Source organism: Seriola dumerili, unplaced genomic scaffold (assembly GCF_002260705.1).
Source record: "Seriola dumerili isolate Sdu_G_001 unplaced genomic scaffold, Sdu_1.0 BDQW01000242.1, whole genome shotgun sequence".
Classification (NCBI taxonomy): Eukaryota; Metazoa; Chordata; class Actinopteri; order Carangiformes; family Carangidae; genus Seriola; species Seriola dumerili.
The window spans coordinates 3,814,319-3,831,013 of NW_019174497.1; the positions used below are offsets into that span (position 1 = coordinate 3,814,319).

The 16,695-nt window shown below is 37.9% G+C and overlaps 1 protein-coding gene across 1 annotated transcript in view; it reads left to right on the forward strand.

Annotated features, from left to right (window-relative positions):
- The window catches only part of kiaa1644 (KIAA1644 ortholog), a 51,047-nt gene extending 47,138 nt beyond the window's left edge, over positions 1-3,909 (forward strand). The window contains exon 5 of the mRNA XM_022756280.1: positions 1,276-3,909. Within this exon, the coding sequence (XP_022612001.1) occupies position 1,276 (1 nt within the window). The 3' untranslated portion in view covers positions 1,277-3,909. The remainder of the gene's footprint in view (positions 1-1,275) is intronic.
- Positions 3,910-16,695: the final 12,786 nt, after the last annotated feature.

Sequence of the window (16,695 nt, forward strand, 5' to 3'; positions counted from 1 at the left end):
GATAAAGAAATGATATAGCCTCCATTTCTTGATTGTTTTCATTCTGTGTGATCCCTCTGTATGTATGTATTTTATTAATTATTTAAAATATGTGATATAATGTGAAATAATATGAGACCCTAAAGTGTTTCTTCTTCACTTGCTTGGTTTTTCAAAGTTGGAAAAATGGAATGGAATGGAATGGATTATCTCAGTTGTTATGGAGATGGTTTAGTTGTTAATACGGCTGCAACTAACAATTATTTTCATTATGGATTAATATGCCAATTTTTCTTTTAATTTGATTAATTGATTACTTGTTTAGTCTGTCAACTAGTGGCAAAGGAACATCATCACTTCTCAGAGTGATGTCTTCAAATATTTATTTTTGTATAAACAACAGTCACAAACTCTAAAATATTCAGTTTACCATAATATAACACTGATGAAAGCTAGAACCATCAAATCTGGTCTATTTTTGCTTGAAAACTTTATTTAGGAATTGGAATTTAGGTTTCGTTACACCAGGTTGTCTTAAAACATCCACTGACTCTTAAGACTTTGTCTCCTTCCCAATTGATGCTGGCACCTGTTTTGGTCTGGTGTTCACAGACAGAAGTATCCATACACATTCTTTTTGCCTGAATTATAAAACTGTGCATACAAACGGCTCCGTTTGATGGACCTCAAGCCTCATTTCTACTGAGTTAGCCATTAGTGAATGTAAACAGATTTCAACACTCACCTTATTTTTTTTTGTCTCTACCTTGCCAAAAAAAAAACGTGTTCATGTGGCCTGAAGTCTGCACGAGATGTGCACACTTTTATTTTAATTTTTTTTTTAAATAAACACTAGTTTTGTGTAAAATAGCGGATGTATGAATCATTTATGCATCTGACCTGAAGTTGTCCGTTTCTGGTATTTATTTAGTCTATCAGTCCAGGATCCTCGCTGTGTCACCGATTTAGAAATAACCAGGAACCAGACCAAAATCGGTCACAGCATTCAAAGCCAAAGACCACCCATGAACGGAGAAGGATTTATAATCTCCACCCCCACATATGACCAGGGCGCCTCTCTGGCTTGTCCCTAGTTTGAATCAGGCCAGGGACATTTGTTACATCCTTCTCTCTTCCCCGTTTCCTTTAATCTTTCCACTAATGTTTTGAAATAAAGATGTAGTTAAAAGCTTCTGAAAAAGGAGGAAAGTAGACTTTGTTATAAAAACATGTTTGTTGAACTGCTATTTCTATATATCTTGATGCTCAATTTTTTGCTTTTCTTTTTTGGCGCAGAATGATGCTGCGAGTGGACAAACAGAAGAGTAGCAACACCTTGTTCCCTTACATGGCACGGAGGAGATGCCCCACAGACGCCCCTCTCTGGACCACAGATTCAAAGACTACTAGTGGGCTAGCCATAATGTAGTAGTTAGAAGTGACTACTGCCCCTTTCTAAAGAGCACAAAACACCCGTGGACTGACGGAAGCAGGCTGACATGGCATTTAGGAACCCAGCTGAACTAAGTTTGCAAGACACGCAGAGGACAGTACTGCTGCTGCCACAGCAAAGGAGTGACAAACACATTCAGCTGCTCAAAGGTGTTCAGTGATCCCCTGAAATGGCTGCCAAGGCCTGGAGTATCCCAAACAAATCTGAGCTGAACTGGATAAACTGTACTCGCAAGCGAGGAGGCTTGCCTGTTTTGGAAAAAAAGAAAAAAAAAAGCGAATCTTTCTAGATATAAAATGTTTATTACACTGCTGTGTCAGTTTGTGTTCAGTAGCAGTTAGACACAGTTGTGGGTTATCTATTTGGTGATTTATTTATGTGAACTAGTCAGAGAAATATATGAGTGGTTAACATTCGGAACATGTTACAGCGTAGGTTGATGCTGAGCATCTCACTTAGAGTAGAATGTTTGTTACTTACTGAAACCAGACGCAAAATGTCTCTGCAGCCATGTCGACAGACAGTATCTTATATGACATGTTTTAGGTTTCCTTTCTGCAAAACAATTTCTCTATATTGTAACGTGTCTGAGAAGGACATAACGCCATACAGTTAAACTGCTGTAGATCTAAAGGTTTTACATTAGGTCGTCAAGATATTTCTTTGGTTTACAGACGCTGAGTAAAGGGATCTTGAGTCTGAATAATTTCACCCAAAACATTAAAAGGGGACCTATTATGCTTTTCTTTATTTTCTGTCGCATATATAATGCTACAATATCAGATGTTCATATTAAACATGGCAAAAGTTTCAAATAATGAGGTGAATGTACGTAAAATTAATCCCTGAGACAAAAACTTCCATGATGAGCTGCACAGATTTCTTTATATGCTCCAAGCACAGCTCATTCTCCCACACCAGTCTAGTTGAGTAGTATTATAGGCATTTAATGTACTCCAACATACAAATAACCAATGGTGCAGGTTTACTATACAGTCATTTGGCGACAGCCAAATAACATTTTACTAGCAAAGTTAGCTTTTGTATTTCTAGACAGCCGACATTTTCCACTTCAGCATTTTAGCACATTTCCCAAGCGTGCAACTATTAAGAAGTGAATATATAGAAAACATTTTATATAGGGATTGTGAGTGAAGGACTAAATCCACACAGAGGCAGGTAATGAGTGTAATATTTACCAAACAGAGACTTCCTGCTGTAATCTTGCATATGTTCGTGTTGTCCACTCTCATATTCCAGATTTGATTCAAGCTTGAACGTACACAGATGCATTTGAGAAGTTTCCAGTCAATTATGTTACTTAGTTTTAGTCACTAGTTACTTAGTTTTACAGTTTGCTTTCAGAACTGCCAACGTGGTAAGAGGATGAGGCAGTGCTGACAATCGTAATGTGCGCTGCCCCTTGGCTGGCTTCCAGATGTTCGGCCAAGGTGACTTTTAAGGAAGCCTCTTAAGGTTAATATCATCTGTCTGTCAGAGGTTCAACTGAGGGGCTGCATAACAGACAGTTGACATAAATAAGGACTTTTTTTTAAACTATGAATCATGCAAAGCTACTCAGATGGAGTCCCAGAATAAAAATATAGAGCTGAAAATGAGCATAATAGGTCTCCTTTAATGAGAGTCAGGGATGCCTTCAGAACAGTGAATTGCTTTCTGCTACATTAAAAATAATCTTAACCCTTTGCTATGAGTCTACAACGCCATTTGAGACCATAACACATAAAGTTAGTATGTGACAGCTGCCTCGGTAAACTCATCCAATGACTTGTTTGCCCTTCCTCATGACCAGAGCTGCCTGAAAGACAGGTCCATTAGCAATATGATGCAAATGAATATCCATTAGGTTCCTTTATAAGGAGCACTCCATATCCCACATTGCTAATACACAATTGTAAGCAATTAGCCATAATAGAAAATGTAAAGAAATCCATTGAAATCCCCTTCACTGTCAGCAATAATGTACAGTAGCTTCATAAAAAGAATGACATGGTTTGTAGAAGTCAGACAGCCGGCCAAATGAGCACTGGGTAACCACTGAGGTGTATAGCAGAGGTTTCAGCTTGGTTTACATTTGAAATAAAGATGAAGTCGATGAAATACACAGTATTTCTGGATGATGAACTCATATTGAAAATGCTCTCCATTCAACCATTTCTGTGTCAGCTATGTAGGGAGAAAAGTGAAAAAAAAAGATCACTTTTTTAAAGAAAAGCTTCTACTTCAGGGCTGCAGGGCTTACTTATAGATTAATCAGTCAATTATTGTCTCAGTTAATTAGTCATTCAATTTATAAAATGACAGAAAATAGTGGAAACTGCTTGTTATGATTTCCAACAGCCTGAGGTCAAGTATTCAGCAGTCAGTTCACAATCATATACAGTTTGACAAAGAAAAGCATAATCCTCACATTTGGAACCAGAAAATGAAAAATTACTAAAATGATTAATCAATTATCAAAATAAAAGTCTCTAGGGCTGCAAATAAAGATTTATTTCATTACTGATTAATCTGCCAATTATTTTCTCAATGGTAGTTTCGTCTATGAAGTGTTAGAATATACTGAAAAATCCCTGTAACAATCTGATGTCTTGAGATTATTCATTTTGTCTGACAAATGGTCCAATATCCAAAGATATTCAATTAACTATCACAAAGAAAAGCAGCAAACCAGACAGAAGGTACGAGAGAGTACAAGAGGGGTGTCTGTCCCCATCTTGCATCTGTAACTGGTAATCTGACAGCTGCCGAGCCTGAACGCACGCAGAATCTCTGGTCCATTCACACATTACAACATCCTAGTCAATAGCTAACAGGAAAAAAAAGTCTACCATGGGACTGCTGAGGCTCTAAGCTGCCAAACTGGGTCTTGCCATCTTATTTATCCTCTCCATTCCATGAAGTTTAAGTGGACCCTAACAGAACTCAAGTCAAGTGCTGTGAGCGGGACCTGCTGGGCATCATCCTCAGTTATCAGCAATAATATTCACATTTGCTGAGTTGTTAGAGCAAGTTAATTCCCATTTCCATGGCTAAAGTTTAATTGCATGTGTGTCCCAGCAGGCTCATGCCATCACTTTCAGGGGAAGAGAAACAGGATGTGTCCAAGTGAAATAATTGGCCCAGAGATCAGCAGTAGTTACACTCTTCCGCTCTTTCTCTCTCTCTCTGTAGCTGCGTCTCTATTCCCAGAGTGTGAACAGCAGCAGCAAACAGAGAAGACAAGTTTTTAACAGGTGCAGGAGCACAAACGGGATTTAATCAGTCCTCGAAGTTGGATAAGTGGGAAAAATCTGTTATGTTAGAGAACATGTCTCTTTTCAGGGCTCTCTGCTGTGTGTTCTGACCTGTAATAAGGAAACGGAGGTCTGCTCTTATCACCAATAAAGTAACAATCACACCCAGGGAAAAAGCAGTAGCAGGGTCAAAAATGATTCCGTCAAAATACATATGAGGAATCTTTCCCCCGTTTCTTAAAATGTAACAACTTGGTTTTGTGATGTTTTCTGTTTTGTTGAAAACAGTCTTGACTCTGGCCTGATGTGATGTGGTACTGTAAATTGTATCAGCTCAACCCTCTTCCCAAATACAAAAAAAAAAAAAAAAACTAAAAAAAAAAAAAAAAAAAAAAGGATGGGAAGAAGGGAGCACACATCTGTTTCAGTCTCTCCAGGTTGTCATGGTAACAGTTGCCTTACAGTTGAATACCCACCTGTACACAGAAGCTTTGTAGTGGTTGATACCTCACTTTTTGGGTGTGGTGGTGGTGGTGATGATAATGTGCACCACGTTCTGTCTATGTATTTACTACTAGATAGAATGTTCAGTACCGTTTTCAGTTGGATTGTTATTGCACTTGTTGACTTTGTATTGTCACGACAGGGAAAAAATAAAGTTTTATCTTTTCCAGTGTGTTTAAATCCCTCTGTGTCAAGTGCTCTTTGGAAAAACAAACTACAGTGGCCCTGAGAGCTCACAACACTGCAACATCAGAAAACACGTGCAGATAGACAAATGTTAGGCAAATGTTTTAGCTTATGAGTCAATAAGACAAATTAAAACTTTGCTTTTCTATTTGTCTTTCAGTTAATTTATTTTTAAGCTCCTTAGTTTTCCTATTTTGGGCTTCAACACACATTTAATCATTTATTTATTTCCTATTTTCTTCACCACATTGTTTTTCCACACGTTTTTTCTAATGCTTATATGATAGTGAGATGCATGTGCGACAAACAAAAGTACCATTCATCCATTTTGCCAGCTGTCAGAGCAACTGTCATTAACATATTTTATTCTAGATAGCTAGCTATCAAATTATCATTAGCTCTGTGAGTTGGTTGAAAAACACTGTGTCCAACTGTCTAATTTTTTTTAAGTCTTATAAATGGATCTTAAATATGACTACATGCATGATATTGTGCTAAAGCTGCACATTCAAGGCTAATGAGTTAGCATCCTCACTACTCTGATAAGGATAAATGTATAAAGAATAACTTGTCATCTATACAAATCTATTTGGATGCATAGGATACATACTTGGAGAATACAGAAGTTGGATAAACGCTATTAAAGGTTAAACCTTTAACCTCACCGGTGAAAAGTTAAACTTCACCAAATCCAACAGAGAGCAGAGGCCTGTACTATGAACCAGGATTAGGGGTCAGCCAAGCAACTTCAGTTTTAACCCTGTGTTTTCCGGGTTACAACGGTGGTTCACTTCTCTACTGCTGTTAATCACCATTGTAGCTTATGCTGAACTCCTAACCTGCTCAAGAGCAGCTTAACTTCAGTCTAACAAACAGAGGGAGAGTTTATCACACTAAATAACTATTAGGGCTTCATTTTAATTGAACAAATATTCTTTAATCCTGACAGAATTCCTGACAGTTCTTTTAATCTTACTCCATCACTGCAGCTCAGAACAAGATAAGACGTTGTGACAATAACTGGAAATAAAAACTAAACCCTCACACACATAAGAGTCAGACAGAATTATCTTCTTTTCTCTCCTCTTCTACTTTGGCAGCAGCCACAGTCTGTCATTACATAATAGTTTGTTCATCATCAGACAAAAGAGTAAAATACTCGTAAGTAAGAAACTTAATGACAATTTCTGTAATTATTTACAGTATCTCCTTAGCCTGACTTTATTGGACTTAACTGGAAGCAATTTCTGTTGTTTCATTTCAGTTCTTGTTATGTGATCACATTGTTCACATTTCACCTTGAATATCACTTTTGGATGTCGCCATAACTGAATTTACCTGCAGTTATCAGCATTTCTTCTCATATCAGCTTAAATCATGGTTCTGACTATGTTGCTTATAATTAACAACTCTGCCTCTTTCACACGAACATGCTCATTGCCGGATAGGAAAACAGAGTTAACAGAGTACAGCTTCATAGTAGCTACAAGAGAGGTTATCCAGGACGGACAATGTTCTCAGTGAAGCCAGATAACAAAAATATATTCTGAGTATGTTGAACTTACTCCACAATACAAGCCCAAGGACAGAGAGCATTACCTATATTACTTGCACCAGCTCCTATGCAGCGGATATCCTAGTCGAGATTGGGGCTTTTTTTCCCCACTGTAACTTGTAAACCCACACCCTACTGAAGCTAGCTACAATAGCTGGCCTGGAAGTAAGAGGTTAGGTGTCTAAAGTAGGTAAGCTGGATAAAATTTGGAGCTTACATAAGAGCAGATAAACACGTTTAATCCATGCATTACAATTTTTTGCTCATATTTTTGGTTTTGGGAAGACTAAAAAAATAAAAGAGACCATGATCCAAACTCATTATACTGTATGCAGAGTAGTGTTTAACTACGGACCCATGCACAGAAATTCAAGGCTAATTAGAGCTGTCGTGCCTATGGTTGCAAATGGAGCATTTTGGCAAATGGTCAAATGAACATTACACTAAATTAAGTTTTGATAAATTTTATTAACTAAAAGGTAGTGTAAAGGGATAAAAAATAAAAATAATACCCACAACTGTCAATTTGCGGGTTCAAACCCCTATGTGCTCAAAAGAGAGAAGCAGCCAAGTTTTAGCTGATTTTGCAAATTACCTTAAAATCCATCATGGTGGCCTCTGTTATGACAGAGGCTTTTTTTTTTTTTTTTTTTTTTTTTTTTTTTAAGAGCACATGGCCTTGTAGCTGTGAGTTTAATCTGGAGTCAATAGGACTCAGTGTGGTGGGGGCACCCTTTCAAACTTGTTGACCGTTAATTATGGCACCACCATTAGACCGATTGACATATTTTTTGTGAAGCATTAGCTCATAATTTCTAGTAATGATGCCAATTTTCATGCCGCTGGCTCATTCCAGCTCACTGTGAGCAAAGGCTTCAGATGGCAGATAGTGATATAGGCCCTGCCCACGTTCATTAACCAATATGGAATTTAAGATTTTGGATAATCCTTGCCCCCAGAACATGTGTACCAAATCTGGCAAAAATCTGTCCACCAGATTACAAGGTACACATTTTTGATATTTGCGCCACCTGCTATGGTTCAGGCTGAATATGCTTTGATAGGCCTATTCCCTATCATGGCCTAAAGATATCTGCCAGTTTTGTGATGATTGGACAAATGGTTAAGTTATGGCTAATATTATTGAAACCCTGCCTTTTGCAAAAATGTTTTGGTTGATAGCAGCCATCAGCTTTATTAGTCCAATTACTTTTGCTATTATTGTCTTTTATTATTATTTTATCAGCTGTTTTATTATACTTTTATTATTATCTTTATGTGGAACTCCCATTATACTAAGTTCTCTGTCCACCCACCCCCCACGCCACCTCTATCTCTTCCTCTCTCTCTCTTTCCCTCTCATACCAACCAGCAGAGGCAGATGGCCTGTAGTCTAGACCTGCTCTATATGAAGTGCCCTAAAATAACTTTTATGATTTGGCGCTATGCGTATAAAACTAACTTGCTTGACTTGACTGAAAATCAAAGTTCAGTGACAGGAACAGAAACAGCCAAAGGAACCTTTCAAGCAATACAAACATTCCTGTAGGTTTCTGTGCTTTTTTTTAATTTTTTTTTTTATATATATACACACACATTTCATTGCAGCTAGTGTGTTCACACAATACACATGTATATGCAAGTAAAACAGGCATCATAAATCATATAGGAGCTGCCGAACATAACATGTTCTGAAAGTTGTTTATGCTTGATGGAAGTGGTGACATTTACACTCTGAGATACAATTCTCCACTGTGGTCAAGAGAAAGTAAAAGCAAAAAACTGAAGATAGCATTTAATATTTTTCTGAAATCTACTCTTTATTCAGCGTGTCCCAAAACTAAAATTTTGTGACGTTTTCTTTTTATCTTTTGGTGCTATTGTCTGTTACATTTTGCTGTGTCATTATTACAACTGCCTTTTCATGCCTTCATTCTGGCAACAGCTGTGGTCAGCTGTTTTTGGGTTGTCTGAGCCATGCAGGGCAGTCATGACTTTCCTCAGTGTGAGAGAGAAGAAAAGTAGCTGACAAACAAAACAAAACAAAACAAAACAAAACAAAACAAAACAAAACAAAACAAAACAAAACAAAACAAAACAAAACAAAACAAAACAAAACAAAACAAAACAAAACAAAATCACACTAAATAAGTTTGCTATTGATGCAGTGCTTTTCATGAACTGCACATACTTCTCTAACTCTGAACTCAAATGACATTTTTAATCATATATTATATTTATAAATTATAAACCAAAAATAATTGCCAGTTGCAGCCCTACTTTCAAATCAAGTTGAAGCAATTGCAGGCAAGCCATACATTAAAACTGATTAATAAAGTTAATAAAAAATATATTTCAGTGGAGATTTGAGATGAGATCATTTTAAATGCTTCACAAGAGGTTTCATTATTGTAATATAAGGCTTGAAACATCATCAGAAAGCGATGTATTTGGCACAAAGCCACAATCTACCACAAATTGAATTCAAACCCTGTACCAAACAGAGAAACGCCCATTTTACGGCCAAAGGAGAAGCCTGTACCCAGCACCTTTGCCTCTACACCCGTCAGACCAACACTGACACCAGTGTCTGCTGCAAGACCAACTTTAGCCTTCAAAGGACCAGCAGAGGCTGAAGCACTGGCTAATTCTGCTTTAGCAAAGGCCTCCGCACTGAGAGTTGCAGCAGAGGCTCCGGCTCCTGCGCTGGCATTGGGCCCTTTGGCCTGAGCTTCACAAATACTCCATTCAGCTCGAGCAAGGCCCACTCCTGCACCAGCGTAGACTCCTGCCTTGGGAATGCGCTTCCCAGGTTTGTCCTCAAATCCATCTGCATATGTCCCAGCATCTGCATAGGTGCCAGCAGCAATGGCATTACCAGGCCGATCATAGGTGTCGATCATTTCCACGACTCCAGATGAATCCACAGAAAGTGTGCCTTTTATAGCTGCATGGGCAGCAAACAAAAACACATTTCACTTCACAGATGAATGGAGAATTTATGCATGGTGGAGACTTTAAGAATACTATAGTAATATTTTAGCAGAAATAAGTACTATCATGAAGAATGACATAAAATCATATTTCAAAAAATAGTTTGAGAAAAATGTTTTTATGTTAGAAGAATATAATTACAAATATGTCCTATTTTATGACAAAAGACATTAATGAAAGAGTCAGAAGAATTAGGGTTTAACCCTTTAAAATACCAATTTCAAACAGATATCAGGCCACTTGATACCATCAAATGCATTCAATTTTATTCTAATTTATTTGGGGGTGAGGTGCACATTTTTGAAGAACTCTCCATTTCCATTTCTTGTCTGCCCGTGCGTTGTCAGTGTCTGATCACGCAGCAACTTTAAACTTACCATGGAGCAAAATGATTTTACAGAGTGTAAAATTGTGCTATTCGCGCTGTTAGAGACTGTGAATGCTACACACATTCTATTAGGTTTACTGGGAGATTTAAAAAATACTAGTGTGATATGACAACATGATACTGAAGGTGACCATGTGTAATTTTAACTTGCACACTGACGAAAAATATTTGCATATGCGTCGCAGTTTGGAGTCTGCAATGTCTTCCAAAAATGATCGGTGATCGGCCATGGATCTCTGTCATAGATGATCAGTATATGTGGCAAAAAAACATGATTGGGGCATCCCTAATGTACACTATAGTATACTTTCACTCTAAGTCACTGAAAGTGAAAGTATGATTTACTAAAAGTTTACTAAATTTACTAAAAGTTGATCAAAAATAATCTGTCCCCTCAGAAGTCCTTAATATATAATATTTCTTTAAAGAAAACATGCACCTCTGGACACAGGACATCATTTTTAGTAGTGTTTGCCTACCTGCCATATTTGGGACAAGTAGTTCACTCTGAAAGATAGACAGGAAATGTCAGTATAATGTTATCAGTAGATCAAAATTAATAAGAACCTTTCTCTGTGGAAATGGAAATAACTATTCATATTAACATATATTATATCTTATGCTACATTCAGACAAAAAGGTATTTCTTCATCAATATTCCAATATTCAATAACCAACATAAATGTGATAATGAAATTATGAAAACCTCAAAATCAAAACAATAAAGATGAGATGCAGTAATATTTCATTTAAATCTATTTAGAACTAAGACTTGACAAAAGCAGTTTGGTGATTTTTTCAGGTTGGAGCTGGCTGAATAATGAACTTCAAAAAAATCTATTAGTGAGACACGCTACTGATACTGCAGTCTGGTATATACTCAAAATAGAATACCATCATACAGTGAAGCATGTAAATATTACAGTTTGTATTAAAACTAACATGAATGATTACTTACCAGAATGTGATTGTGTGGTTTGTAAAAGATGTGATGTGCCTCATGTACTCAGCGTAACTGCTGGATTAACTACTCACATTCAGGGGTATAAATACCAGACTGCAAGAGGTGTGTCTGTGTGTCCTGTGACTGAGAAAGAAACTAAGTATGAAACAAGTGTCAACAACAGCTTCCGAAGAAAGAGAAAGCAAATGTCAATAATAAAGTGAAAGAATGAGGAAAGCCCATTACTTTGAGTTTCCTTCATGTTGTAGAGAATTATCCTAACTGTCCTCACAGAGGAAACACCCCCCCTCAACTCTGTTGACCGGTAGGGGTGGGGAGGAAATCCCCTGTTGGAAATCCCCCCTAAGTGCAGAGAGGGCTGCTTTTTGTAACTTTTAAATCATCATCAAGTTTTCCTTTTTGAAGATTTTGACAACTTTAGAATCATCTGGTCAACGCCAGTCTCCTCTAAAGTTATCCAGCCAAAGTGAAGAGCAAAATTGACACTTCGTGACTCTTCCCACCATCAAACTATCGAATTGATAGGAAACAGAGACGAAGGACCCTTCTCTCACAAACAGACCATGCTGTTAGCATGTCAGAGGGACACAGAACCAGACCAATGGTCGAATGGTCAGCTCCAGAGGATCAACCAATGGACACGTGGCAAACTGGAAAACATAGACAAAATCTCCAGTTTGTAACAGTTAGACTCTGTCTAATGAGATTTGATTGTTTCTTGTATAGAAAGTGACACCTAAAGGTCTGATTATCACTAAGGTGTGAATCCTGGCCTCTCTGTGCCATGCACGGACACACACACACACACACACACACACACACACACACACACACACACACACACACACACACACACGCACACACAAACCTCCCTTCCTCTGTCCCTCTCTAGATAAGAGTCATAAACTACAACCCACAATCCAATCCTGGGTAGTGACCAGCAGAGCACTCTTCACAGACACAGATCTGAGGAAGAATATATAATTAAATATCTAACTGTTCTGTAACTCGTGAGATGTTTCTATGTAATAGTTCAATCCCAAACTTCTATTCTATAGAATGTTTGAAATGTAACATGTAGATTTTAAGACAATGTCCTTCATGTGACCATACTGTCAGCATCCTTCACACGAGGTAACACACGCTACATGACATCCAGAATGTCCATATTATTATTATTACAGTCAAAGAACTGCTGTGCAATCCACATTTATAGACTATTAGCTTTAGGAAATGTTTATATTTTTGTTTGACCAGTTAACCGCATTCATTATGTTGTTTGACCAGTTAACCACTTGTATTATGCTTAAATTAAAGCTTTGAAGGATGGGATCCACATTTGTATTGTTCTTTTGTTATAAACAGGGTTTTTCCTGCATAGAGAATTGCGAGGCAGCTGCGTCCATCAAATTTCGTGCCGCCTTAGCCTCCCAATAAAATTCTAGTAGGCCTACTTGTTCTTTTGGTACTCGTGGATTTGACGTTTGTAACTGCAATCGTGGCTGCATGCCACAACGGCAATGTAGTGGCGCTATATCGTAATCCAAGCATCAGGCAGAGCCATCCGAAACTGCCAAAGAAGAAGACGAATGCGCTGGATTTTGTTCCTGCGGAAGGAGGCAGCGACCTGATTTTGTTGCTATTCAAACAAGTGAATATCATCTCTTTTATACACAAGCACACCCAGCTTCTTGAAAAGTTTCCCTAAATTAACATTACATCCCGTCGTATATGTTTGTTTTTTTGGGGGTTTTTTTTGCAGAAATGTCTCAAATCACAGATTATCTTAAAAAGAGTTTGTGAGGAGGAGAAACGAAAGGGCAGGTGAAACAGTGCAGAGTGCAGACATCATTAGTTCTTTTAATATGGGAAAAAAATACGAGATACGGTTAATTTGTCAGGACTGAAAGTAGGCCTAGTTCTCAGGCACAAGCGGAAGGTGCCGGTGGAGGAGAGGATCGGAGCGTGAGAGAGGAGTCAAGGCGAGAGTACCAAGTCTTTAGGAGTGTATTAATGAGTGTCATGGTTGACGACAGATGTGAGCTTTACAGGTAAAATCTAGATAAAACAATTCAAAAGTTCCATAGAAAATTACTCTCTCCTCTAAGTTGAAACAAAAGGAGAAGACAGGTAACGTAAGGGGGTCATATTTTTTGTGCAGCATTTTCATATCATAGTTATGATGCCAATTTTCGTGTCTCAGGCTCGTTCCAGCTCACTGCAAATTGAGCAAAGGAAGGATGAATACGACCCGTCCGCTTTCATCATTCAAAATGGCATTTCAGACTTTGGTTAATACTTGCCCGCAGAACATGTGTACCAAATTTGGTGAAATTCTGTCCACCAGGTTTTGAGGTACACATTCTTTGTATTTGTGGTGCCCGCTATGGGTCAAACTCAAAGGGCTTTAGTAGGCCTATTCCTTATCACGACATGAAGATATCTACCAAGTTTAATGATGATTGGACTTATATTAATGAGTTATGGCCAATATAATCCTGATAATAATAATTAACCTGAGCAAAAACGAAGAAAAAATTTCTTCTTTACCAACTGATTTGAGGTTACAGAACAAAATCCAAATCTTTATGTTGTTGATGTATTCTGCCATGTTTTTGATCCAACTGATAAGCTTTCACTCCCTTTTGTCAGCGTGGGGCCTCCAAAAGCCTCTGAATTAGCAATGTTGGCTTTTTTTTTTTTTTATGGTCAATCAACAAACCATAAAATGATTAATCCAGCCTCAAAGCAGTGACCTTCTGAAACTGACAAAGCCACGTCCAAAGCTGGCAAACACGGAAAGATCATTAAAGAAAAGAAGTGATGTAAAAAACCAAGGCAAAAGACAGACAGTGATAGGACGTGTCAGACCTCAACACCTCGCTTCAAATCGGACACCTGCTGCTGCCCACTAGCGTCAAAGTCCCCCGGCAACCAAGAAGTTTGTTACCATGTTGTCAAGGTCCCTTTCAGCTTTCCTAATGATGTCTGACTTCTACTTTTACCCAACCCTCATCCACCTCTGTCAATCATTCTGACCAGGTTCAGCTCCTCAAACCGCCTTTTCATCCTGCCATCTTTTCTTCATTCACTCCATCCGTGTCCTCTTCCTTCCTGTATGCCTGTAATCAATGCTCTTTCCATCTGTGCATATGAAACCAATTGCTGCCATCCATCACCATTTAAAAACCGTTGTCTGGACTTCCACATCCTGCTGTTATTGAGGAGCCTGAGATACATCCTGCCAACATTTATCTATTAAAACTCCATTAGGTTTCATGTCTCCGATTCCCTTGCTGCTTAGGCCGGATCTTCTGTGGCACTGACACTGCATTAAGATCCATCTGAAGTAGATATTAATGTCCACATTAAAGCATCCATTTAAATTAGCCAATGTGAGTGTTTCAGAATTACTGCTGTAGTTGACCACACCTAATTTCTACAAAGAAACAGGACAGAGAAAGACTGGCATATGATTTGGGCAAATTTGTTGTATGTATGATATTCAAGTGCTCCCTGGATCATGTTTTTACCTAAATTTGCAAAAAGGTTTTTGTCATTAAATTAGAGCTCAGTCTGCGATCTCGCATGGAACAAATTTAGACAAATTATCTGTGGAGTCAATATTTGGCATCTACTTTGTCGTCACTCCCCAAGAGCAAATACCAAGTTCAACAAGTAGTGACAGTAATAGACTTATTTCCCCCAAAACTGCATTAAATGTACCTTCAGGTAAACTGAGACAAACAAAACTAAACATCACAAACCAAACGATTTGCAGCAGCAGGCTAGGGCACTCCATCAATGCAGCAGATCATAATTAAGCATATTATACTCACAAATATACAATGCTTTAAGCAGATAATTTCTTATGAAATGTTATGCAGCACTGATAAGCAGCAAATGATGAAAAGTATAAGCCATATTGTGGCTGATTGTAGCAGCAATGACACAGTGGGACAGGAGCTCAGCAGTTAAGATGTAATTGATATGAAGATAGCAGAGCAAGTTGTCACAAAAACCCATTGCTTTGAGTTGACATATTTCTGTGAAGCTCACATGAATGTGTGTGGAGAAAATGTAACAAAAGCCATACAGAGCTCCCCATGAAACCAGTATTAAAAGGACATAATTATGTGAATGATTAGTGTGCAGCCATGATTATAACCCCTAAAGCCAATATACTACACTGACCTGCAAAGAGCGTCCAAAACACCAACAAGCAAGGGGGGATAATATTTACAATATGCACAAAACCAATTCAGCCGTTAATCTTAATCTTAACACTCAAACATGAGTATATTTTACCACTATATAAAGCAACATCATGAAAGCATCGCAATGTAAGGGCAAACATCAACCAAAAGAAAAACCACTTCAAGAAGTTAATTGACATATAAAATCAATGCCAACACTGCACATAGATAAATTCGACCAGCATTTAAAAACAAAAACAAACAATGAAAAAAAAACAGAAGAAACCAAGACATCAGGCACAGCTGAGTGAAAAATAAAGAAGCCAGCCTCATAGTTTATCGATATTCCCCGCCACACAAAAAACAAACAGTAACTCAACAGGCCCACATACAGTCATGTCAGCATAAACAACTAAGGGAAATTTACCTTGGTGAGGTGAAGCAGTGTCTTGGCATCTCAGATTGGGAACAACTGGCGATGGTGGCGAATATATCGGGTAAGGACGAGTTCAACAAGTGACTGATGGCTGAAGTTAAGTCTCAGCAGCAGTTGTGAGCCAAAACACTTGTTACACGTTTACAAGTTCACAAATACGTCGGCAACAACATGACAAGACTCTACATTATCTCTAGAAGTGTTTGCAGTTACAGTTAAATGTTAACTTAAAGACTGTGCAGGTGTCGACAGTTTAAAAAGACCGCCATTTTGTAAAAAGGATGCGTTTGATATAACGTAAATTTTCTGTATGGCGGCCCTTGATTGGTCAGTACCAATAGATACTCATCCTGCTTCTTTTCAGAATAAAAGTTTTATTTCATTTCATTCTAATGGTTGTAATTTCACAAAATCTTTTTTATGTTATAATTTTACTAATTACAATTTTCTTTCATAATTCCATCCCAAAGTCTGTCAATCAAGACAACGGGGGAAAAGCTAGTTATAAAATTAATTTATGCTGCACCTTGTTGTGTCAGACATCACAGTGGCTCACAATAAAAGACAAAAGCAAGACAGAACAGACAAAAATAAAGCTAAAAATAAATAAAACTAAGCGAAGGCATATCTAAACAGGTAGTTGATCATTCAGAGCAAAGGAACAGCAAATCACATAACATAATGTTTGTTTGTTTTTTATTCTATTTATGACTTGACTGACAATTACCTGCAGTATACTGGTAAAAAGAGGTGGGATGAAACATTTCATAATCATGAACTTAG